Below are 23,824 nucleotides of genomic sequence, written 5' to 3'. Positions count from 1 at the left end.
ATAAAAAACTAAATAAATTGAAATGCTTTTCAACCATAAAAAAACAATTACAAATTAGGCAACTATTTTTCAGTTGCTCAAACAAGTGCTTAAAGGGGTTTTGCATCTCCGACATCGCTAGGATTAGATTGGAGTGGAGAAATGAACGGAGGGCACACTGCACATGCGCAGACGCCCTCCATTTATTTCTATAAGGCCGCCGAAAATAGCCGAGCACTGGCTTGGCTACTTCTGTCTGTCCCATAGAAATGAATGGGAGCAAGGTCAGCGCGTGCGCGGTGCGCTCCCATTCACTTCTTGGTGGTGGACAGACCCAGGGAAATCTGGGGTCCTCCAGCAACAGCTCTCTCTGCTCTGTTCTCATTGTAGAACCGCACCTATCAGACAATGGGGGCATATCCTAGCAATATACCCCCATTGTCTGAGATGGGAATACCCCTTTAACTGGATTTTAGGGATATTAACTGTAGGCCTATGGAGAATGGTTAGGAAATAATCCTTGACACAAATATCATGAGATTACCATGTGAAAATGTCTAAGGATTCAGCACACCTATTTAATTTCATGTTTTACAAAGATGAAAAGTGTGACTGTAATGCTGAAAGAATGACAGTTGACAGAGGACTATGTAATATTTCATGTGACATCAGCATTAGTTATGCTTTAGAAGGCTCAAATAAGAAAGCATCTTCTTTTTATCTAATTTAGTTTATTCTCACCAACCCTCGTCTTTCAAAATAAATTCAGCAAGTGACTTTTCTTAAAAATACTGAACTTTTATATGATATTTAGTGTCATAAAAATAAAAAGTAGCCATATGTCATTGTGTGCGGCTCTTTAGAATGGGTTCGCATTAGGAGCAAAGCAATGACAAAGATGAAAGGGCCAAATCCGTCATATGACGAACACAAACTGCACTGAGAGACCCCTTAACTATAATTGGCTCTGTTGGGTTTCCATCATGATGTCTGCCTTTCTGCTGTACAAAATAGCGCAACATGCTTCATTATTTTGTCTCCAATTTTTGACAGAATATGCAATGAAAGTTCCTAATGGAGCCTCCAATGTACAGTAGATGTGAACACAACATACATGGGCCTTTTATCAAAATATTGAATACAAATTATTAAAAAAAAAACTCATGTTCTATACGTCTTTCTCTCGACTGCTATACAATAGAATGTACTTACTGTTACTCCAAAGAAGTTTGTTTCATTCATTGCGTCGAGGAAAATTTTCCCAAGCTTGTGGTTTGTATAGTTAAAATCCTGAATGCTTTGATGCCGATTGGTCGCATTAAGATATTCCATTGCTCTGTGTAGTGTCTTGGCTATTACCCATATTCCATCATAAGCGTAACCATGAAATTTACTGGACTCCACATCCGATCTCTTTTCATTGTACTCTTTTTCATATTGTTGTGGAGTCTAAATAGAGGAAATAATGATGACTCTTTGTGTAATTCTCAGATAATAATATACCACATACAGTTCAAGTATAATATGTAGATATAATGTGCCATTCTCTCCCAAATATATTTTGTCCTTGGATGCATTAACATGTAACATTACTTATAAATGTCAAATTTAATGCAGCTAGATAAGTTCTGTCTAACCCAAATAATTTGTGTCTTCTACACATGCATTTTCTTTGCATTTGCTTAGAGGCTCCTCCTAGTTGTGCTGTGTCTCCTCTACCGATCAGATGTCTCATCCCAGCTCCTCTACCACTCTTTGTGTTGTTAACTCCATGCTAAGTTAGGAGCTTCTGCTTTATTCCCTCCTCTCTTTCAGGAAGGTAGTGTATCAACTTAGGCTGCTTTTTTCTGAACATCAAAGTATTACAGGTACAATAATGATTTATCTCATCAAAGTCGACACATGCATATAAGATCCAGATGCATATAAGATCCAATTGTTTGCATCATGTATCTCCATATGTACGTCTGTAATTTATGTAAAAAAATATTGGCATAACAATTCTATAACCTATATTATTAGTAGATTTGTAGAGTGCTTAGACATCAACTGATGATTTCCTCCATACAATATAAGGATACTGTGATCATGTATAATGACTACTAGTTAGAAGAAATTGGGGTTTTGCAATCAATTTTCAACACTTGCCAAATTGGCAGTGGTGGCAACGTGGTGTCTTAAGGATTATTATTTTTTTTTTTACCTAGCAATTTGACTATAGAAAGAACATTGAGGTAGCATTACTAATCAAAATGAGAATACTTTGCACCATAAAAGCAAAAACTAAAAAGTTGTGTACATAGAACATATTTTTAGACACTTTTTTCACCTGATAAGGGGGTGTGACCTATGAGAAAGTGGCCTGGAGTAAGATAATGTGCACCAAAATTCATGCAAAATCGTGCCATAAATCAAGTAATATACTAAACTAAGTGGGTAATGTATTAAATGTGCTGCACCATAAGAGTAGAATGATTTTGATTTTGCCTGTTTTGTTGGTGGAGTAGGCATTTTCACTAAAGGTATTGTTTGTGCCATATTAGGGTGATTTGTGCTATGACTGGGAGTTACATTTACTAAAGAACGGCCAGATGTTTTGTGGGCAGAGCTACCGCTTAGCCAGATTTATTATTGTAACTTTTTATTCAAAAAGTTGCAAGCGTACTCCAATCCAAACTGTAGGAACCTTTGTAATAAATAATATTAGACTTTAGACAAAGATATAACTATGTGACTCGTATGACCAATTTAACAAATGGTGTGTGATGTCCTTTTCATTTGTCACAAAAATGGTTTCAAAGCAAGCAGACACCAACAAAAAAGTCAAAAGGTCACATCTTGAAACATTACACCCTTAGACTAGGCAGTCTAAGGCCTCTTGCACACGATCGTATGGCTTTTTCAGTATTTTGCGGTCCGCAAAAAATACGGATGATGTTCATGTGCATTCCATTTTTTACGGAACGGAACAGCTGGCCCCTGATAGAACAGTACTATCCTTGTCCGTTATGCGGACAATAATAGGACATGTTCTATCTTTGAACGGAACAGAAAGACAGAAATACGGAAACGGAAGGCATACGGAGTACCTTCAGTTTTTTGGGCGGATCCATTGAAATGAATGGTTCCATATACGGTCCGTATATGGAACGCAAAAAACTGAACGGAAACGGAAAACAAAAGTTTGTGTGCAAGAGGCCTAAAAGTGTACCATATTTAATAAACTGGCTAATCTATGGGGGTTATGTAAGAAACAAAAAAGTGTGCAATTTTTATAGTAAGTCTGTGCCATGTCCAGCAGTTTACATTTACTAAGGGGTGGCCAGATGTTTTTTGGGGTACATTTTTAGCCAGATTTGTTATTGTGACCTTGTCACAAAAAAGCCACAACTGTGCTCCAATTACCTGGTGGCATACAAACTGACGATACCTTTGTAATTAATATGATTAGACTTTAGACTGAAAAATCTATATTTCGTGCTACAAAGACAAATGGCATGCAACATTTTGCAAATTTAAAATATTGACATAAAACAATCACAATACTCATATAAAAAATGATTAAATGTGGGATTAGTTTTAACAGCAATAGCAATATGACAATAGTAAATAACAATAATGGCAATAACAATTACAGGATAATAGCAATATTACAACAATGAATATATGTATAAGTAAAATGCAGGAACATTTTTAAAACTTGGATTAGTGGCAATGGTTCCATGTATCAGTCCCCATATGGCATATTCCACTGTTTAGATAACTCAGCGATGTAGCAGCAATATAGCAACAATGTTATTATAGCAATTGTAGCAGTTGTAGCTTTGCTATTTACTTGCCAGCAGTTAGTCGCTAAATATCTTTCTCTTTATGTGGACAAGACATTCAGGTATAGTCTCACTTGTTTAATATATGTGAAGATAGGGAATGTTCCGTTGGTGCACAATTCAGTGCTTGGATTACTCACAGTTCAGCTGTTCTCTGGTGCGGCGTCCCGCTCCTGATATGAAAACAGACTGACCTTTGTATTGCGGAACCTCCGGTCACAGCTTGTTCAGAACGTCGGCGTGCCACATGTTATGGCGGCGTCTCTGTTAAATATCAGTTCCACCCCTTCAATATTCGGATCGCCTCTTAGTTATTTCAGCTGTCGGGGTTCCGTTTTAGTCAGTTATCGTGAGTTCGATTCCTCATGGAGCGCTCCAGCAGTATAATTTTAAACCTTCATATGCTTGTTCACCCAAACATGTTTCGGAGCACAGACTTGCTCCTTCCTCAGTGGTCAAGCATACTTCACATCCTGTTTCCCTTTTATCCTGTGTCGGTCTATTAGAAAAGCCGGAATCTAATCCGGAATAGTATATAGTCCATTATAGAAGCATCTAAATTATTTCCTATTCCTTGATATTTTGAAATGCTATTGTATAGATATTTAAGTTACTTACAAATAATCATTCAGGTACATTATATAAATAAATTAAATTAAAACAAATAAAATATTGGAGGAATGCATCACTTATAAAAACGACAATATAACACAGTTATACTCATATAAGATACATTTTTTGGAGGTCTCTGCACATATATACATTATCTGACATCTCTTGAAAACGGAATTCCTGAAAATTTTATTCCATATATGTAAATTTATCTTATATGAGTATAACTGTGTTATATTGTCGTTTTTATAAGTGATGCATTCCTCCAATATTTTATTTGTTTTAATTTAATTTATTTATATAATGTACCTGAATGATTATTTGTAAGTAACTTAAATATCTATACAATAGCATTTCAAAATATCAAGGAATAGGAAATAATTTAGATGCTTCTATAATGGACTATATACTATTCCGGATTAGATTCCGGCTTTTCTAATAGACCGACACAGGATAAAAGGGAAACAGGATGTGAAGTATGCTTGACCACTGAGGAAGGAGCAAGTCTGTGCTCCGAAACATGTTTGGGTGAACAAGCATATGAAGGTTTAAAATTATACTGCTGGAGCGCTCCATGAGGAATCGAACTCACGATAACTGACTAAAACGGAACCCCGACAGCTGAAATAACTAAGAGGCGATCCGAATATTGAAGGGGTGGAACTGATATTTAACAGAGACGCCGCCATAACATGTGGCACGCCGACGTTCTGAACAAGCTGTGACCGGAGGTTCCGCAATACAAAGGTCAGTCTGTTTTCATATCAGGAGCGGGACGCCGCACCAGAGAACAGCTGAACTGTGAGTAATCCAAGCACTGAATTGTGCACCAACGGAACATTCCCTATCTTCACATATATTAAACAAGTGAGACTATACCTGAATGTCTTGTCCACATAAAGAGAAAGATATTTAGCGACTAACTGCTGGCAAGTAAATAGCAAAGCTACAACTGCTACAATTGCTATAATAACATTGTTGCTATATTGCTGCTACATCGCTGAGTTATCTAAACAGTGGAATATGCCATATGGGGACTGATACATGGAACCATTGCCACTAATCCAAGTTTTAAAAATGTTCCTGCATTTTACTTATACATATATTCATTGTTGTAATATTGCTATTATCCTGTAATTGTTATTGCCATTATTGTTATTTACTATTGTCATATTGCTATTGCTGTTAAAACTAATCCCACATTTAATCATTTTTTATATGAGTATTGTGATTGTTTTATGTCAATATTTTAAATATTTAATAAATTGTCCTCCATGAACCCATAAATAGAGTGCCTGCTCATTAACATTTTTATCTCCAATTATTCGCAAGTGACGAGGGTGAGTCACCATTGAGCAAGAGCACCTGTTTCCAGAAAACCAGTGGAGAGCCGCCTTTTTTGTAATATATTTTGCAAATTTGTCTGAAAAAACAAGTGCAACCCATGACACAAACAAAAACAATAATTAAAGCAAAAAGTTACATATTAATACATTGACCACAATATATAAATTGTCTAAACCTTAGACAGAATTAGTACATCTGCCCCATTCTATTTTTGACTATTGCTTTAGTTTGCTTAACAGTACTTATGTATATATGTGCTGTACTACAGAAGCTCACCCGTCCTGATATAGTTTTGATATTTTTTGTGCTAAGAGGTTCAAAATCCACTCCAACATATCCTTCCATGGCTGTCAGTAGGTTTTTACTTGAACAGGTAGATGAATTGGCCTGCTGCCACCATAGTGCTTGATACCATCCAGGGATTATCCATTGATATTTACTGCCATACATGTCTTCATTATAAGCCTACAAATGATGAAAAACATACAATAAATGTAAAAAACAACAACTTGTAAGTTAAAATATATCCTAAAGCTTCATCTTAACACCAGTCAGGATTGTCACTTTTGTCAGCCTTCGTAGACTTTGGGGGCCCTTAGTTTGTAATGGCATGTTTAAAGAAAATGAAGTGCTTAAGCTCATTTTTGGGTACATTTATCGTTAATGGGGTTGGCCACTTTCTGGGAACAGCTCACCAATGTGTTTGTGAGATGATTATATAGCACTTAACTAATATAGTCTATGTTGAAATTCTGCACCATTTTCTATATTTTATCAGGTATACTCCCTTGTTTAACACCAAGAAATAGTTACCATAAATACCTTGCGTGGAGTTATTCGTATATATCACCTATAACGCTCAGAAAGCTACCACACAAGTAAATATTATCAATTAATCCTTTATTAAACATACATATACAATACATTAATAATATGCTTAAAAACATAAAGCAGCAACCATGGGAACGCAGAAGTGTATCAGAAGACTAAAAACAGGGTAAGCTCCAGACCATAAGGGACTAGTATACAGACAATTAGCAGCATCACAAAGCACTGAAAACGTGCAGGGCGGTGTTGTTCCTCCCCTCCCCCCCCCCCTTATTTTCCCTCTCTGTTTTGGTCGTTCCTGTATACACTTGCAGTTTCGAGAATGATGACATCAGAGAATATAACATACATCTCTTTCTGATATGTTTTTATATAATATTTTATGGGAGTAAGGACTAAATAAGAGAGGTGTCATAATCAATTATTATGATCGATCTTATCATGTATCACATTCTTTGTAATTTATGAACACATATCACTTTTTTTTGTCTTTTATATGTATATGGTATGTTGGTTATATATCACGCCAGTTGAGGATATTGTCCACTGCTTACTTTTCGTGGGGGCACCCGAAGAAAGTGCACATCATAGTATAGAGTATAGTATATAGCAATTAGTATTGACTGTTTTTTAATTGTCTATAGAGGTATTGTAATCATGCATTTGACACTGCCTCAACTATGATAGGTTCTGTGTTAAAGTAATATATACACATAATAATGGTTGATAATGGTCTGTCTAATCATAAGATTCTGATTCGCCGATTTTATTTCGTCCGATTATGCAGATTTTGCCCCAGATGGGTTTACATACCATGCACTTTGGCTCTTATAGCTTGAGCGGCAGGTGCAGGAGGAGGGGAGTGTGTATCACTTAGCGGCGAGTCGATCATGTGACCCGCCGCGTGACCTTGTTGTCATGGGACATGTCAAGCTAAGCGACGTGGTCGGCTGCATCACGTGACTCCAGATGCCTGCGTCATGTGACTCCGGATTCCTGTGGGCGGGTCGCGAGGCGGGTGACGCGCTTAGCTACGCGATTGACACGTGACTAGACTCCGAACTCTCCGGAAGTGAAACTGGGTGATTTTGTGATGGCGGAAAGCTGACCCAAGGCGCACTCATTGGCGGAAGTTAAATTAGAGAGGTATATAGGAGTGAACATTTGGCGGGTGTAGTATGCCCCTAGAGGAAGCGTGAAGCGAAACGATCGTCGGGCGGCCGCTCCAGACTGGGTCAGTAATATATATGTGACTGAATGTATTTTCCTTTTTAGCAGTCTCACAGTGTAGGGGTGCACGGTTTCAGTGCTGTGCGGTGAATTGTAGGTTGTATGCACGGTTGCTATATGAGCCCCACATTTGTGATGCTGCTAATTGTCTGTATACTAGTCCCTTATGGTCTGGAGCTTACTCTGTGTTTAGTCTTCTGATACACTTCTGTGTTCCCATGGTTGCTGCTTTATGTTTTTTAAGCATATTATTAATGTATTGTATATGTATGTTTAATAAAGGATTAATTGATAATATTTACTTGCGTGGTAGCTTTTTGAGCGTTATAGGTGATATAATCCCCTCCATGTGATGCTTCCTTCATTCAAATACATTCCATCTGCAACAAATCTTCTGCACACTTCACATGAGTTACAGTCAGGTCCATAAATATTGGGACACTGACAGAAGACTAACATTTTTGGCTCTATACACCACCACAATGGATTTATTTACAATGAATTCTGAAGTGTTTCAGGCAATATTATCTGCTCATATTCAGCAAAACGCTTCAGAACTCATTGGACGGCGCTTCACAGTGCAGATGGACAATGACCCAAAGCATACTGCAAAAGCAACCAAAGAGTTTTTTAAGCGAAAGAAGTGTAATGTTATGCAATGGCCAAGTCAATTACCTGACCCGAATCCCATTGAGCATGCATTTCACTTGCTGAAGACAAAACTAAAGGGAAAATGCCCCAAGAACAAGCAGGAACTGAAGACAGTTGCAGTACAGGCCTGGCAGAGCATCACCAGGGATGAAACCCAGCGTCTGGTGATGTCTATGCGTTCCAGACTTCAGGCTGTAATTGACTGCAAAGGATTTGCAACCAAGTATTAAAAAGTGAAAGTTTGATTTATGATTATTATTCTGTCCCATTACTTTTGGTCCCTTAACAAGTGGGAGGCACATATGCAAACTGTTGTAATTCCTACACCGTTCACCTGATTTGGATGTAAATACCGCTCAAACTAAAGCTGACAGTCTGTAGGTAAAGCACATCTTGTTTGTTTCATTTTAAAATCCATTGTGGTGGTGTATAGAGCCAAAAATGTCAGAATTGTGTCGATGACCCAATATTTATGGCCCTGACTGTATATATTATATAGATTTGTCACAGATTTTGATGCATATTTGTGGTGGAGTGAAATCTGCTGTAAGAACCTGTTCTGCAATCTAATTAGACTTTACATTTTTATGCAGAATGTGGATGAGATTTCTTCAACCCCTTTCTGACTGGACAATTTTCTCTTTTTGCAGTATTTGTTTTTTACTCTCTACCTTCCCAAAGCCATTACCATATTTTTTTTCTCTGTTTACATACCCGCATGAGAGTTTGGTTTTTGCTAGACAAATTCAAATCTTAGGGTGTGTATTACTTTTTGATCACCTTGTGTAATTTTTTTTTGGGGTAGGTGAAGTGATAAAAAAATGGCAAATTGGACATTTAGATTTTTTTCCATTATGGTGTTCACCATACAGAATAAGTATGTTTATATTTTAATTATTTAATTACAATTTTTTTGTTTATTTTTATTATGAGGAAAATGAGTGATTTGAATATTTAGATTTATTTTTTAAACATTTTTAAAAACCTTTTTTCCCTAGGGGAATGGAACTTGTGAATGTCAGATTGCTTCTTCCATAGACTACAATGAATTATCATATAGTCTAGAGAAGATGTGCTATGTTCCTATGGCCTGAAGCTGCAACAGCAAATGAACAGCTCCCCTGATCTCTGATCTCATTCAGACCCAAAGGGAATGCAGTGACCTCTCAGATGTTGAAGGTTTGAAAGTTTGCGATCGGAATAATCACATAATAATCTGGGTGTCTGCAGTGTGCTGATCTTAGATTGGATGGCTAGTCTATCTCAAACGTATGGTGGGTGCTGAATCAATATGCCCTTTCCACCAACAGTAACTTCTCTTGACATAAACAAGCAAATTACTCACTATCCATCAGGGCCTTGAAGTTGTTCTCGATCTTCTGTGAATGTCTGTTCTCTTTCTTTCAGGGGTAGTCTATCTTTCAGTCAGATTGTTGTCTGGCAATTTCCAGGCATCCTCAGGGGTGAAGAGTCCCTGGAACAGGCTTCTTTTTGGGCCTACTTTTCAAGAGCTCACACAAGCATGTGTAATCTCTAGCTTTGTCTGCTTGACACTATCTACTCTACAAACCAGGGAGCAGGGGCTTGGTCTCTCAGCAACCTAACTAGGATTGCCAGTGTTAACTATTTGTTGCCCATACATAAATATTTGGGATAAACATAGTGCAAGGAAAAGAGTACTTTAACAACAAATCACAACATTTAACTCTTGGCATAAAATTAACTCTTAGCAGTGACCTGCTGAGTTACTGCATATATTAAAAAATTTTAATCGAAGTTCAAACTGTAGTAATTTCTACTTACACAACAAAAGACTTTTGCTGCCATATGTTCATCAAACTGGCCAATAATTATCCGTACATCGTTACCCTATAAAAATACAAAGGAAAAAAATTATACTTTATGTATTGTACTCATATATAATTTTAAGTTCACTGCAAAAATTTACCTTTAGGCTGCTTTTACACAGCCAGAGTTTGCTCAGTGTTTGATCAGTGATTTCCATCACTGATTGTGAGAAAAAAACAGGAGTGGAGGATACACATTGAAAAGGTATAATGGAAAGATTTGCACCTGATTTGTGTTTTTGACCTGCACCTGATTTTGGCTCACAATTAGGCCTCATGCACACGACCATTGTGTATTTTGCGGTCCGCAAATTGCGGATCCGCAAAACACGGATGGTGTCCGTGTGCGCTCTGCAATTTGCGGAACGGCACGGACAGCCTTTAATATAACTGCCTATTCTTGTCCGCAAAGCGCACACCATGGAATGGAGCAACGGATGCGGACAGAACACAGAGTGCTGTCCGCATCTTTTGCGGCCCCATTGAAGTGAATGGGTCCGCATCCGAGCCGCCAAAACTGCGGCCCGGATGCGGACCAAAACAACAGCCGTGTGCATGAGGCCTTACTGATAGAAGTCACTGATCAAACACTTACCAAACACTGACTGTGTGAAAGCGGCCTAAGGCTACTCGCTTAAAATCACATCTCTGTAGTATACCACATGCCTCGTCCTATGGGGGGGAAAAAAAATCACCCAAAATGTTCAGGCTAGCTTAAGTCTTCCAGAAGTCAATCTTTTGGTTCCCTCAATCAGGAAGTTTGCTAAGGAAACAAAATCTACTTCAATGGTGACTGACATGAATGGTGATATATTTAACTTGTGACAGTCTTTCTTCAAAAAAGACTAAAGAGCAGAGATCAGTAAATCATTTCTAAAGAATCAACCAGAGTTTCTAAAAAAATTTGATTCTATAGAATCAGAATTTCTTGTGATTTGGTTTGGGAGATTTTCTGTAAAGACTTATGGAGACAAATATACAGACAGAGAGAATACCAGATTGCCAGTCATACTGTAGCTTTTCGGGGGAGATTAAAGCACTTTCGGTTCAGGTAATATCAATTCAGTTCCGAATCAAATCAGATGCCTAATTTGGACCAGTCAGACCAAACCGAATATGCAGAAATTCGCTCCTCACTACTAAAGAGTCATTTTACTACTTAGTATACAGGAGCTGACACTTCCTTTTGGCCAAGGCACATGTGAAAGAAGAAGACCTTCCAGAGTGCTCAGGCAGGTACTGTGTTTAAACAGCTAATATGAAAATGTTATTATTATTGTCTATTTTCATAAAATCTACTCTTCCATCCCACAGATTTACAGTATATTATACAAGCATGTTCACCTACAGTATATTGAGGAAACATTGCTCGATACTTTCAATGCCTTAAAAAGTATTCTTACCTCTTGAATTTTTCCACATTTTTTCCTGTTATACCCACAAAATGTAATGTATTTTATTGGGATTTTATGTGATAGACCAACACAAAGTAGCAAGTGTAGCCGTATGTGGGAAGTGAAAAGAACATGATACATAGTTTTAAAAAAAAGTTATACATACAAATCTGAAAAGTCTGGAGTACAATTGTATTCAGTCCCCTGTCCTCTGATCCAGAGTGACCAACTACTTCAGAAGTCACCTAATTAGTAAATAGAGTCCACCTGTGTGTAATGTATTCACAGTATAACTACAGATGTTCTGTGAAGACCTCAGAGGTTTGTTAGTGAACATCAGTGATCAGTTTTTTAACGTGTCAAAAGATTTGGATTGCCCAATGATCAAACTTTTGCTGGGCAATAGGCAGCAGTATTACACTGCCAGATGCAAACGCTCATTAGGAATTATCTGCCGAAAAATCGGGCAGTGTAATACAAGCTTAACTCATCACCTATGTTCTTCCTTTCTGATATGCAAACATTAGTTTCTCTTAGAACAATTTCCCATATCTGCTTACCCTGCTTTAGTAGATTCCAGTATTTCAAGATCATGTTCATCACTAAAGGTGTATGTATGTCGATCATAAGTTCCCACACACACCAAGCGATCTTTCTTATCATTCTTTTGTTCTGAGGACTACATAATACTTTACCCATAGTGACCTAACCAATTTATCTGCTTACTCTATCATTCATACCCTTTGCATATCCCCAATCTACAAATTTCCTAGTCAGTTTTGTCCTCTGTATTTCACAATCATCCTCTGTACTAGCAATACCTCTTTGCCTGCATAAATTGACTCCTAGGTACAGATGTAGCCGAGCTAAAATTGACTCTGATAACACTTCACAGTGTTATCTCAGTTATCTCCTGACAAAAGCCATTTAAAAAGTCAATTAACATTTTCTTGCCATTGCTTACTTAACACATTAACCATCAAGTATCGCTCGATATTTTCGGGGGCATGGCTAGCCGCTGACTGAGGAAGACGTCTCTCTCCTCTGCTCTGCCACTGGCGTCACAATCCTATCTCATCCGTCCGAACTAAAAGATTAAAAGACCCAATTTCAAGCTTATTGGGAATGCAAACAACGTCTACTCCAGTTCGAGACCTTATAAAGGCCACAGGACCGCTCCGGCCCCGATCCACATCTGAGGCCTAGCAGACGGGGAAATCCGCGGCCTAGACCTGAAACGGACGCGGCCTGCATTGGAGATTCACCCGATGATACAAAGCCCGGATCAAAACCCACACAGCCGCCGGTCTGGCGAAAGGTACATTACTTGACAAATCAAGACAGCCCTGAACAGACAAATAAGGCTGTGTAATACTGTACTTTAGGGTCATAAGCACCAAGCGGGCGCCATCTTGAGATCTAATATTTCAAGGACCCTTTGGACCCGGGATATTCTAAATAATATGATTCAAATAGCCTAGTCTCCTAGACTAATAGACTCCCGTTTCAGGTCTATTAAAACGTAACGTTTATTGTATTTGTTAAAGATAATATGAACCGGGAGAAAAAAGGAAAACGTTAAAATTTTAGGTGCAGTTTAAACTCCGGCGGCAGAGATTGAGGGTTACTTCACCCTTATATCCTGCCTCATTCCCATGTGTCCATCCTTCTTTTTATTTTCTATTAGCAGCAAGCATTTGTTCACCTACATAGATCGCATGCTTGAGGATCACCTATCAGGTCGCTTTAATTCATTTACTTTGTATATCTTTAACGCAACTCTCCGCCGCTTAATGTCAAAGCGCGGTGAGTCTGCAGTCACTCCCCGCTGAGACACTTAGTCATAACATGCACCTAGTCTAAAATCCAAGAAAACAGCTCCCCCAACATGTTTCACCACTAAATGTGGCTTCATCAGGGGAATGGAGCTACTATCAACAAGAATGCTTTTCAAGTGAACGCTTTTACCCATACTGGGTGGGTCACTAGGTATCCTGCAGCCAATCACTGCTGTGCATTCGTGTGACAGTCCGGTAACCCAATCACCCGCCTCCATCAGAGGGCTTTCGTCATATTATCGCGTCGTCCGCTTATAGCCAGCCACTGCGCATGCGTGAGGACTTAAAAATTTATATTCAGGAGTATGACAGTACAGCGCATGCGCCTGGACTTAGGTTTTGTCTCATAGATCTTACGGCGCATGCTTGAGAACTTAGAGATTTTTTCGGGTTACATGTATTACCCGTGTCTCCTATTTAAGCTGCGCATGCGACTGGATTTAGAATTCTAGGTATGAATTCGTACATCGCATGCGCCTGTACTTTAAATTATCGTATCCTGAGTGTTTCAGCACATGTATGCTTAAAGCTAGCTACTATGCGTGCGTGAGATCTCTAAGAAATCTTTTCAGGGATATATTAGTTAGGCCACACATTAGTCCGTACTTAGATTTTCAGATATCGGTTCGTGCAGCGCATGCGCCTGTACTTTGGTTATCATCTCCAAGGTATCACAGCGCCTGTTGGTAAACTTAGAAATTCTTCAGATGCTAGAATAACAAAGCATATGCCCACGATGGACAGCGCATGCGTCTGGACTTAGGTTTCTACTGACATTAAGTGCCAAATCCTAATATACTATTATGTTCTTTCCTTACAGGTTACCCTCGCTTGTGTGGGATCTTTATGATATTAAGAGACATCCAGCGCTTGTACCCAAGTCTCATTACATCTCTGGTGGTGGGAGTGCTCAGTGCCATTACGTTGGAGCTATACGGATTTTTCCTCCTTGAATTTTCAAAGGGGATCTGAACTTCATTTTCTCTGTGTATGTAAATCATACAATGCTTCTGGGTTCATTGCGCTGTATATCACTGTATATCATAATCTACTTTCTTATTTATATTTATGCATTTCGTCCACTGCTATTAAGTTACAGGAGGATTTCCTAACCAGGCACTATTTCCTCATCAGTGTAGATTTTATTGAAGTCTACATCCTTCTTTTATATTTATATGGTCTCCTGTATATGCATAGTCAAATGTGCTAGGGCTAACTTCCATTCATATGCTTTTTATTTATATTTATTTTATTATGTATATATATGACAATTCACTGTCTGTCCTCTTTTTGTCCTTATATTTATGGTGAAGAATAAAATTATATGGGGCTAGGCAGGGGAGCACCCAGGAATTTTGTCTAGGGGGGGTCCGAAAGGCAAAAAAATGTGGCATGGTAGTGCGCTGTGCTAATTCAATTTTTCAAAGCCCCCTTTATATTTAAAACTGCAGGGAGGGGGTGTAGTGTGTTGTGCTGATTCTTTTACTTGGCGATCCTAAAAGCTCAGCAGGAAATCAATAATTTTTGGGCCCCGCCCACTATTAAAAGCCCCTCCTACATATAATAGGCCACTCCCAACAAACACTGTACAGCTGACATAGTTGCGGCCTGTCTCTACACACCATACGGAGAGAGGGGGAGGGTCTGTCCTGGCTGCACTGCCTGCTTCACATTATACAATAAACAGCAGACTACAGCCAGAAAGCTCCTCCGCTCTCCTCCCTCCCCAGACCCTGCTCAAGGCCTGTGGCCCCCCCCACCATCTGCCACCAGCCCGTGGACTGCTGCCCCCTTTGGCCGTCCTCACCCAGCTCTGAATCCTCCTTCTGCAAATGGCAGGGGGAGGACCCGGAGCATCTTATCTCCTACATAGCGCCTCATACCTCTTACATCCAGTGATGTCACCTTTGTTGTAGACGTTCTCTTTCCTCATCTTCTCCATTCAGACCAGACCGCCATGATGATTTTTCAGCCATCTCCCGTCTCTGCAGAGATTAACAAACAGACATTAGTTTCCCACATTTCCATCATCTTCTGAACACCCTTTCCTGCCACCCCCAATACTGTGCCCGCTGTGCCCCCAATACTATAATGCAGGAACAGTCCCCCTGGAAATACTACTACCACACAGATAGTGCCCCCTTCAACAATTATTGGCACACAGTGCTCTAAAAAAATAACTGCGCCCAGACACTAATAGTATAAAGATAATGTCCCCCAAAAATTATTGTGCTAAGCTGAAACGTGGCAGGGTGCCCCCAAAGTAACAGGGCTCCCCAAAATAGAAATAATTCTCTGCCAGAGCACACTTAGTAGTAATAATGCCCCTATAGTGCCCATACTAGTAATCATGTTCCTCATAGCCCCCCAGTATTAGCAAAGCTCCGCATAATACCTCCTAGTACTAATAATTCTCCCTATAATATGACAGTACATGAAATACCCCCGCTTAGTGCCCGCTGTTGAGCTAATGTCCCCATAATGTATGCCAGTATAAAATACCCCTATATAGTGCCCCAGTAAATGCCCTCATAGTGCTCCTCTCCCCCTTCCCCATAGTGTCCCCCATAATATGCCAGTAAAAAATGCCCCTTCTAAGTGCCACCATATGCCCCAATAGTGCTCCTCTCCCCCATAGTGCCTACCATAATGTGCCAGTAAAAAATGCCCCCTTAGTGCCACCAGATGCCATAATGCCCCCATAATGTGCCAATAAGAATAAAGGCCCCTTTAGAGCCCCCACTTCCCCTTAGTGCCCCCAAATAATGCCCCTATAGTGCCACCAGATGCCCCATAGTGTTCCTCTCCCTTATAATGTGCCAGTAAGAAGTGCCACCCAAAAAAAAAGTACCACCAGATGCTCCATAGTGCCGTTCTCCCCTTTAGTGCCCCCATAGTGCCGTTCTCCCCTTTAGTGCCCCCATAGTGCCAGCTCCCCTTTAGTGCCCCCATAGTGCCGTTCTCCCCTTTAGTGCCCCCATAGTGCCAGCTCCCCTTTAGTGCCCCCATAGTGCCGTTCTCCCCTTTAGTGCCCCCATAGTGCCAGCTCCCCTTTAGTGCCCCCATAGTGCCGTTCTCCCCTTTAGTGCCCCCATAGTGCCGTTCTCCCCTTTAGTGCCCCCATAGTGCCAGCTCCCCTTTAGTGCCCCCATAGTGCCGTTCTCCCCTTTAGTGCCCCCATAGTGCCAGCTCCCCTTCAGTGCCCCCATAGTGCCGTTCTCCCCTTTTGTGCCCCCATAGTGCTGTTCTCCCCTTTAGTGCCCCCATAGTGCCAGCTCCCCTTTAGTGCCCCCATAGTGCCGTTCTCCCCTTTAGTGCCCCCATAGTGCCAGCTCCCCTTTAGTGCCGTTCTCCCCTTTAGTGCCCCCATAGTGCCAGCTCTCCTTTAGTGCCCCCATAGTGCCAGCTCCCCTTTGGTGCCCCCATAGTGCCGTTCTCCCCTTTAGTGCCCCCATAGTGCCAGCTCCCCTTTAGTGCCCCCATAGTGCCGTTCTCCCCTTTAGTGCCCCCATAGTGCCGTTCTCCCCTTTAGTGCCCCCATAGTGCCAGCTCCCCTTTAGTGCCCCCATAGTGCCAGCTCCCCTTTAGTGCCCCCATAGTGCCGTTCTCCCCTTTAGTGCCCCCATAGTGCCAGCTCCCCTTCAGTGCCCCCATAGTGCCGTTCTCCCCTTTTGTGCCCCCATAGTGCTGTTCTCCCCTTTAGTGCCCCCATAGTGCCAGCTCCCCTTTAGTGCCCCCATAGTGCCGTTCTCCCCTTTAGTGCCCCCATAGTGCCAGCTCCCCTTTAGTGCCCCCATAGTGCCGTTCTCCCCTTTAGTGCCCCCATAGTGCCAGCTCCCCTTTGGTGCCCCCATAGTGCCAGCTCCCCTTTAGTGCCCCCATAGTGCCGTTCTCCCCTTTAGTGCCCCCATAGTGCCAGCTCCCCTTTAGTGCCCCCATAGTGCCGTTCTCCCCTTTAGTGCCCCCATAGTGCCGTTCTCCCCTTTAGTGCCCCCATAGTGCCAGCTCCCCTTTAGTGCCCCCATAGTGCCGTTCTCCCCTTTAGTGCCCCCATAGTGCCAGCTCCCCTTTAGTGCCCCCATAGTGCCGTTCTCCCCTTTAGTGCCCCCATAGTGCCGTTCTCCCCTTTAGTGCCCCCATAGTGCCGTTCTCCCCTTTAGTGCCCCCATAGTGCCAGCTCTCCTTTAGTGCCCCCATAGTGCCAGCTCCCCTTTGGTGCCCCCATAGTGCCGTTCTCCCCTTTAGTGCCCCCATAGTGCCAGCTCCCCTTTGGTGCCCCCATAGTGCCGTTCTCCCCTTTAGTGCCCCCATAGTGCCAGCTCCCCTTTAGTGCCCCCATAGTGCCGTTCTCCCCTTTAGTGCCCTCATAGTGCCAGCTTCCCTTTAGTGCCCCCATAGTGCCGTTCTTCCCTTTAGTGCCCCCATAGTGCCGTTCTCCCCTTTAGTGCCCCCATAGTGCCAGCTCCCCTTTAGTGCCCCCATAGTGCCAGCTCCCCTTCAGTGCCCCCATAGTGCCGTTCTCCCCTTTTGGGCCCCCATAGTGCTGTTCTCCCCTTTAGTGCCCCCATAGTGCCAGCTCCTCTTTAGTGCCCCCATAGTGCCGTTCTCCCCTTTAGTGCCCCCATAGTGCCAGCTCCCCTTTAGTGCCCCCATAGTGCCGTTCTCCCCTTTAGTGCCCCCATAGTGCCAGCTCCCCTTTGGTGCCCCCATAGTGCCAGCTCCCCTTTGGTGCCCCCATAGTGCCGTTCTCCCCTTTAGTGCCCCCATAGTGCCAGCTCTCCTTTAGTGCCCCATAGTGCCAGCTCCCCTTTGGTGCCCCCATAGTGCCAGCTCCCCCCCCTCCAAAAAAACAACAACAACAAAAAATACACTGATACTTACCTCCAGCAGCCTCTTCCGGTCTGTGTCCCTGCTGTGTGCTGCCCGGCTCAGGCAGCACGATGATGACGTCATCGCGCTGCTAGAGCCGGCCTCTGATAGGCTGCAGGCATTAGTGCCTGCGGCCTATCAGAAGAACAGGGGAGGGACACGCCTCTCCCTCCCCTGCTCTGCCGCAGCACAGCCATCTATATCGCTGTCCTAAGGACAGCGATATAGATGCATTAGATATGGAGATGAGCGCTTCCACAATGGAAGCGCTCATCTCCTACGGCCCCCCACCACCGCCGCCGCAAATGCCCGCAAATTACATCCAGGGCCGCGCCGCCTGTGGTGCGGCCCTGGAGGATGAAAAAAAAAAAATTTGGGCTGGTTGTTCTAGGGGGGGTCCAGACCCGCTGGACCCCCCCTGTAGGTGCGCCACTGGGGCTAGGTGAAATTATGAGTTACTACCCTTCTTCTTCCAGGTAAATTATATTTTTCTTTTTCTTATTATTTCATAATAATGCTAGTATATTTTAGGATATACATCCCAGTTTTAAAGAACAGTCTATATAAATGCAGTGAAGGAAAAACCTTCATTAAGGCCCTGTGGGCTCATTGTGTCCAATCTGTGTATCCAGCGAGCCTCACTCTGTAGCAATTTTTTATCCAGGTTACCCCCTCTTGGTCCTAGGGATATTTTCTCAATGCCTCAGAATCAAAAACGGAGCTCTTATTATTATGGAAATATTTGATATGCCTGGTGATTGATGTTTCTTTTCCTGTTTCGATGATACTGATATGCCCTGAAATGCGGCGTCTTAGCTCTTGTACAGTTTTACCCACATAAAATTTAGGGCATGGGCAAGATGCCAAGTATATCACCCCCTGTGATTTACAGGTAATAAGTTGTCTTATTTCATACTCCTTTTTGTCCGTAGGATTGATGTACTTCTTTATACGGGGGACATATTTACAGAAGGAGCACTCTCCACATGTCGATGATCCTCGATATCTTTCAGCAATTTTTCCAGAATTTGCCCCCTTTTCTGTTAGATGGCTATGCACCAACTGATCCTTTAGGTTAGTGCCCCTTCTATACGCGTTACACATGGATTCGGGGTAAGTACCATATTTAGGTCTCTATCTGATTTTATTATGTGCCAGTATTTCCTAAGGATTTCATAAATTTCTCTATTGTACCCATCATAGGAACCTATACATCTGATGACATCACTTTTTTTGGGGGTGTTTCTTTTAGAAGATCTTCTCTCTCAACTCTATTGGCTCTGTCATATGCGTTTTTTAGGCATCTTTTGGGGTATCCTCTCTTCTTAAATCTTTGAAGTAGTTGTCCGCTTTCTCTGGAAAAAGAGGCATCATCCAAACAATTCCGGTGTGCCCTCAAATACTGGCCTACAGGAATTCCCTTCTTCAAAGAGACGGGGTGCCAGCTGTTCCAATGGAGGTAACTGTTTGTTGACGTTGGCTTTCTGAAAACCTCTGTCACTAGATGACCACTTTCTGTCTTCTTTATTTTCAAATCAAGGAACACAATCTAATTTTCCTGGATCTCATAGGTATATTTCATACCTATATTATTGTGATTTCATTTCTGAGTGAATTTGTGAAATAATAAGTGACCCCCATCCCATAGTATGAGAATGTCGTCAATATATCTGTCCCAAAAAATGATGTCACAGATATATGATGACATTCCCTCCGTAAACATGTGATCATTTTCCCACCACCCCAAAAATAAGTTTGCATACGTAGGGGCACACGTCCACATCGCGGTGCCATTAATTTGTTTATAAAATTGTCCCTGAAAGACAAAATAATTGTGCTCCAAAACAAACTTTAGTGATGATAAAACAAATTGATTGTGCTTATTAAAATTCTGACTCCTAGTGTTTAAATAATACTCTGCTGCGTGTATTCCCAGTGGGTGTTGGATGTTACTATAGAGTGATTCTACATCCAAACTTGCTAGAATTGTGTCCGGTGCTAGTGTGATGTCATTAATCTTAAGGAGGAGGTCCTTGGTGTCCCTGATGTTTGAGGGTAATGTAGTTACAAAGGGTCGTAATATTTGATCAATATATTCACTAACAGACTGTGTGTATCGTTACCCAAGACGATTGGTCTTCCTGGAACTGGTTGTTTATTCTTGTGCACCTTTGGTAGGGCGTAGAAGGTGGAAATCATTGGATTTTTGTTATAGAGATATTGATATTCATCCTTTGCTATGATGTTCTCTTGGAGTGCTTCATTAAGTAACTTTTTGAGTTCATTCAGATATTCTTTTGTGGGGTAATTTGCTAGGGGCTAATATGTCTGCTTATCCTTTAAAAGTTTCAATACCATGTCAATATAGTCATTTCTATCTTGAATGACTATGTTGCCCCCTTTGTCACTCGGTTTTATTATGACATCCTCATTCTTCCTAAGGGTTTCTAGAGCTTTTTGTTCCTCAATAATAAGGTTTTGTACTATATGGTCCTTCCTCATTTGCAAAGATTTTATATCCTGGGTAACCAACTGTACAAAAGTCTCTATTTCTTGGAACTGTGTGAATTGTGGAGTAATTTTTGATTTTGGTTTTAATTTTGAGAACGGGGGATCCGGGATAATTTGATAACCCTCACTCTCCTTCTGTAGTGATTCCAGCATCTCCACACATCTCCTTCATTTGTCATATAATCTACGTGCATCATTTTCTTCTTGTTTATGTATCTTGTGCAGGGCCAGTTTTCGTGCAAAAAGGTTCATGTCCTTAATCCACAGGAACTTATCACACTGTGGGACCGGGGCAAAGGTAAGGCTTTTACTTAAGAGAATTTTTTCTGATGGTGTTAAGATATATTTTGACACATTAATAATCTGTTTGTCATCTAGATCTTCATTGCATGTCCTAGCAGCTATTTGCTGTAACCCCACCTCTCTCGATCCCTCAGTTGAACCCCTGTTTGACCTAAAAGAAGGTGGGCAATAGTTGTGGCTCTTTCTCCTAGACCCATATTTGTCTGTGCAGAATGCATCTGAGTGGGGGGTTGTGATGTTTGTGGTTGAAACACTGCATGTCCCTGACCCAAACTCCCCCCTTGGGATGGACCAAACGAGAAGGGTTGTATAGATGAAGATGGATAGGATAGTGTAGATATCCCACTTATATTCGTTGTAACAGTGTTTAAATCTGGTGCACTTTGCTTTCCTGTTAGGCCTCTCGCACATAATTGGAGTGATTTGCGTCTCTCTAGAGACGATTTTCTTGGGGGGTACTGTCTCTTCTTAGTCTTATGCTTCGTGCCTTTTGAGCAATTCCCCTGTCCTGTGGAGCTATATCCTGAGCCCTCTTGAGATCTAAGCACCGAGCCATCTTGAGATCTAAGCACTGGGTCCGAACGGCCAGCAGCTTGTCACCAGCAGTCCTTGGACTTAAGGTACTGAAGGTAGCCCCCCTTGCCCAGTAAGCATCTGTTTGATATAGGGCTTCATCTGATTATTTCAGAGACATACCACATAGATTTCCATCGCACTGCATGGGATCTCCGTCACATCATCAACGGTCAGTTTCTTCCCACTGGCACTACACTTTGCTTTTGAGCCTATTCCCTGGAGCTGTGCTGAAGCGACATATTAATCGCAATAGCGCCAACAGCTTGGTTGACATTTAAGCATAAATAAACTGCCTCTGCTACATCGTTCAATTTAAAGGGACAGCAACCCACTTGTGTGCAGTGCAATCTTGCAGAAGCACTACCCCACAGTCACAGGATGGATTACATATATACCTCCAAATCCTAGGATGTGGTGACCACTCAACCTATGATGAAGCAGTGAGTAAAAATCGCTTCATACGCACATATGGTGAAAGTAGGGAGATATAGGGGGGTTTATCAAGACTCTCAGAAGCAGTCCAAAGCTCCTTCTCTATTTCAATCTGATCTGGATAGATTCATGATGAAGAAAAACATAAATAATCAAGGGGCTCCTTCCTCCACCCCCAAAAGTAACTCTCAAAGGCAGTTAATCTCTCAGCATGAAAGTGAAGAAGATGAACCTTTAGAGGCAGCCTCTGATCTACCCATATCCAGATCCTTCATCTCACAAGCTTTATCTAAGGCATTAAACCCAGTTTTAGAGGAATTATCTGAAATAAAACGAGGAATGAGACAAGTGGGTCAGAGAGTTGAAGCCCTGGAGTCCACCCAATCAGCTGTTGCGGAATACACAAATAAAAACTCAACTGCTCTCTCTGTCTATCAACAGCACATAAATTACCTTTATGACTACATTGAAGATCAGGACAATAGAGGCAGAGGAAATAACATACGCATTAGAGGAGTCCCAGAGACTGTCGCTATTGATGCTATTCCTAATGCAGCAAAATAAATACGCAAAGCGCTACTGGGTGAAGACTATCCAGACCCAATCACCATTGAAAGGGCCCACCGTGCCCTACGACCTAAGCCTAAACCTGGAGACGCCCAAGGGACATCATATGTAAGCTATTACATTTCGCACAGAAAGATCTTGTGATGAAAAGAGCAAGAGAAAGTGAAATCATAGAATATGAAGGCTCCCAAAATTCTCTTATTTCAAGATCTTGCCCCTGCCACTCTTAATAAGAGACGTGCCCTGAAACTGCTCACAGACCACCTAAGACACAGACGCATCGCCTTTAGATGGCTGTTCCCATTCGGGATGCTAATCACCTGGAAGGAGAAGAAATTCATCCTGAGATCCCCAAAAGACCTCCCAGATATTCTAGAAGAGCTGCAGATACAAGATGTAGACATCCCTGATTGGTCTGCCACCAATGATGTTCTTATTCCACAAGATATCATGCCTTCCACATCATGCGAAACTGTGTGGGGAGGCAAATCTCTAAAATCTAAGAAAAAGCATGGGAAACTAACCCCCAGATGCATTATTTCTGAAGAGGACTGATCGCGTCCCTAACTCCTTGAAATTGACTGCTCAAACTTGTTTGCTTGCAGTAAACGGTTCGATGCGGCAGGCTTGCTGATTACACAGATCCCTCATTTGACCTTCTAGACCCTTTAAAATAACTGAGACCACCTTTGTTTCCATCATAAGCTACGGTCTGGGGTGTGAGAGATCAGCAATCTATGCTTCCGATGCCCCTGTTGAAATGCTTAGTTTAGTTGCTTTCTTTAAAATGTGAAGCATTGATCAGGGAGAATGGTTTATGCCTTCTGTATTTACTATATATACCACTCACTTATTTATCTCATTCAGGATTTCAAAGTTATTACCTCGCATGTTAGCCCTGAACTGTTTTTGGGGCTTGGTACCTCTAGCCTTAGTTAGAGGTATGGACCTAAATAGGTCCCAAAAAGGGATAAATGGATCCCTAGTTACTTTTTCCAGCAGAGGATTGTTAA

The 23,824-nt window shown here is 41.7% G+C and overlaps 1 protein-coding gene across 1 annotated transcript in view; it reads right to left on the bottom strand.

The window, feature by feature from the left end:
* GABBR2 (gamma-aminobutyric acid type B receptor subunit 2) overlaps positions 1–23,824 on the bottom strand; it is an 858,895-nt gene that overhangs the window by 366,807 nt on the left and 468,264 nt on the right. Inside the window, exons 5-7 of the mRNA XM_044294545.1 lie at positions 10,278–10,343; positions 6,042–6,230; positions 1,192–1,428 (exon numbers count right to left, since the gene is read on the bottom strand). Of these exons, the coding sequence (XP_044150480.1) occupies positions 1,192–1,428; positions 6,042–6,230; positions 10,278–10,343 (492 nt within the window). The remainder of the gene's footprint in view (positions 1–1,191; positions 1,429–6,041; positions 6,231–10,277; positions 10,344–23,824) is intronic.

The sequence above is a fragment of the Bufo gargarizans genome, chromosome 5 (genome assembly GCF_014858855.1).
Source record: "Bufo gargarizans isolate SCDJY-AF-19 chromosome 5, ASM1485885v1, whole genome shotgun sequence".
Lineage (NCBI taxonomy): Eukaryota > Metazoa > Chordata > Amphibia > Anura > Bufonidae > Bufo > Bufo gargarizans.
Note: the sequence above shows the minus strand (reverse complement) of the source record. Positions and strands in the feature narration are given on the sequence as shown.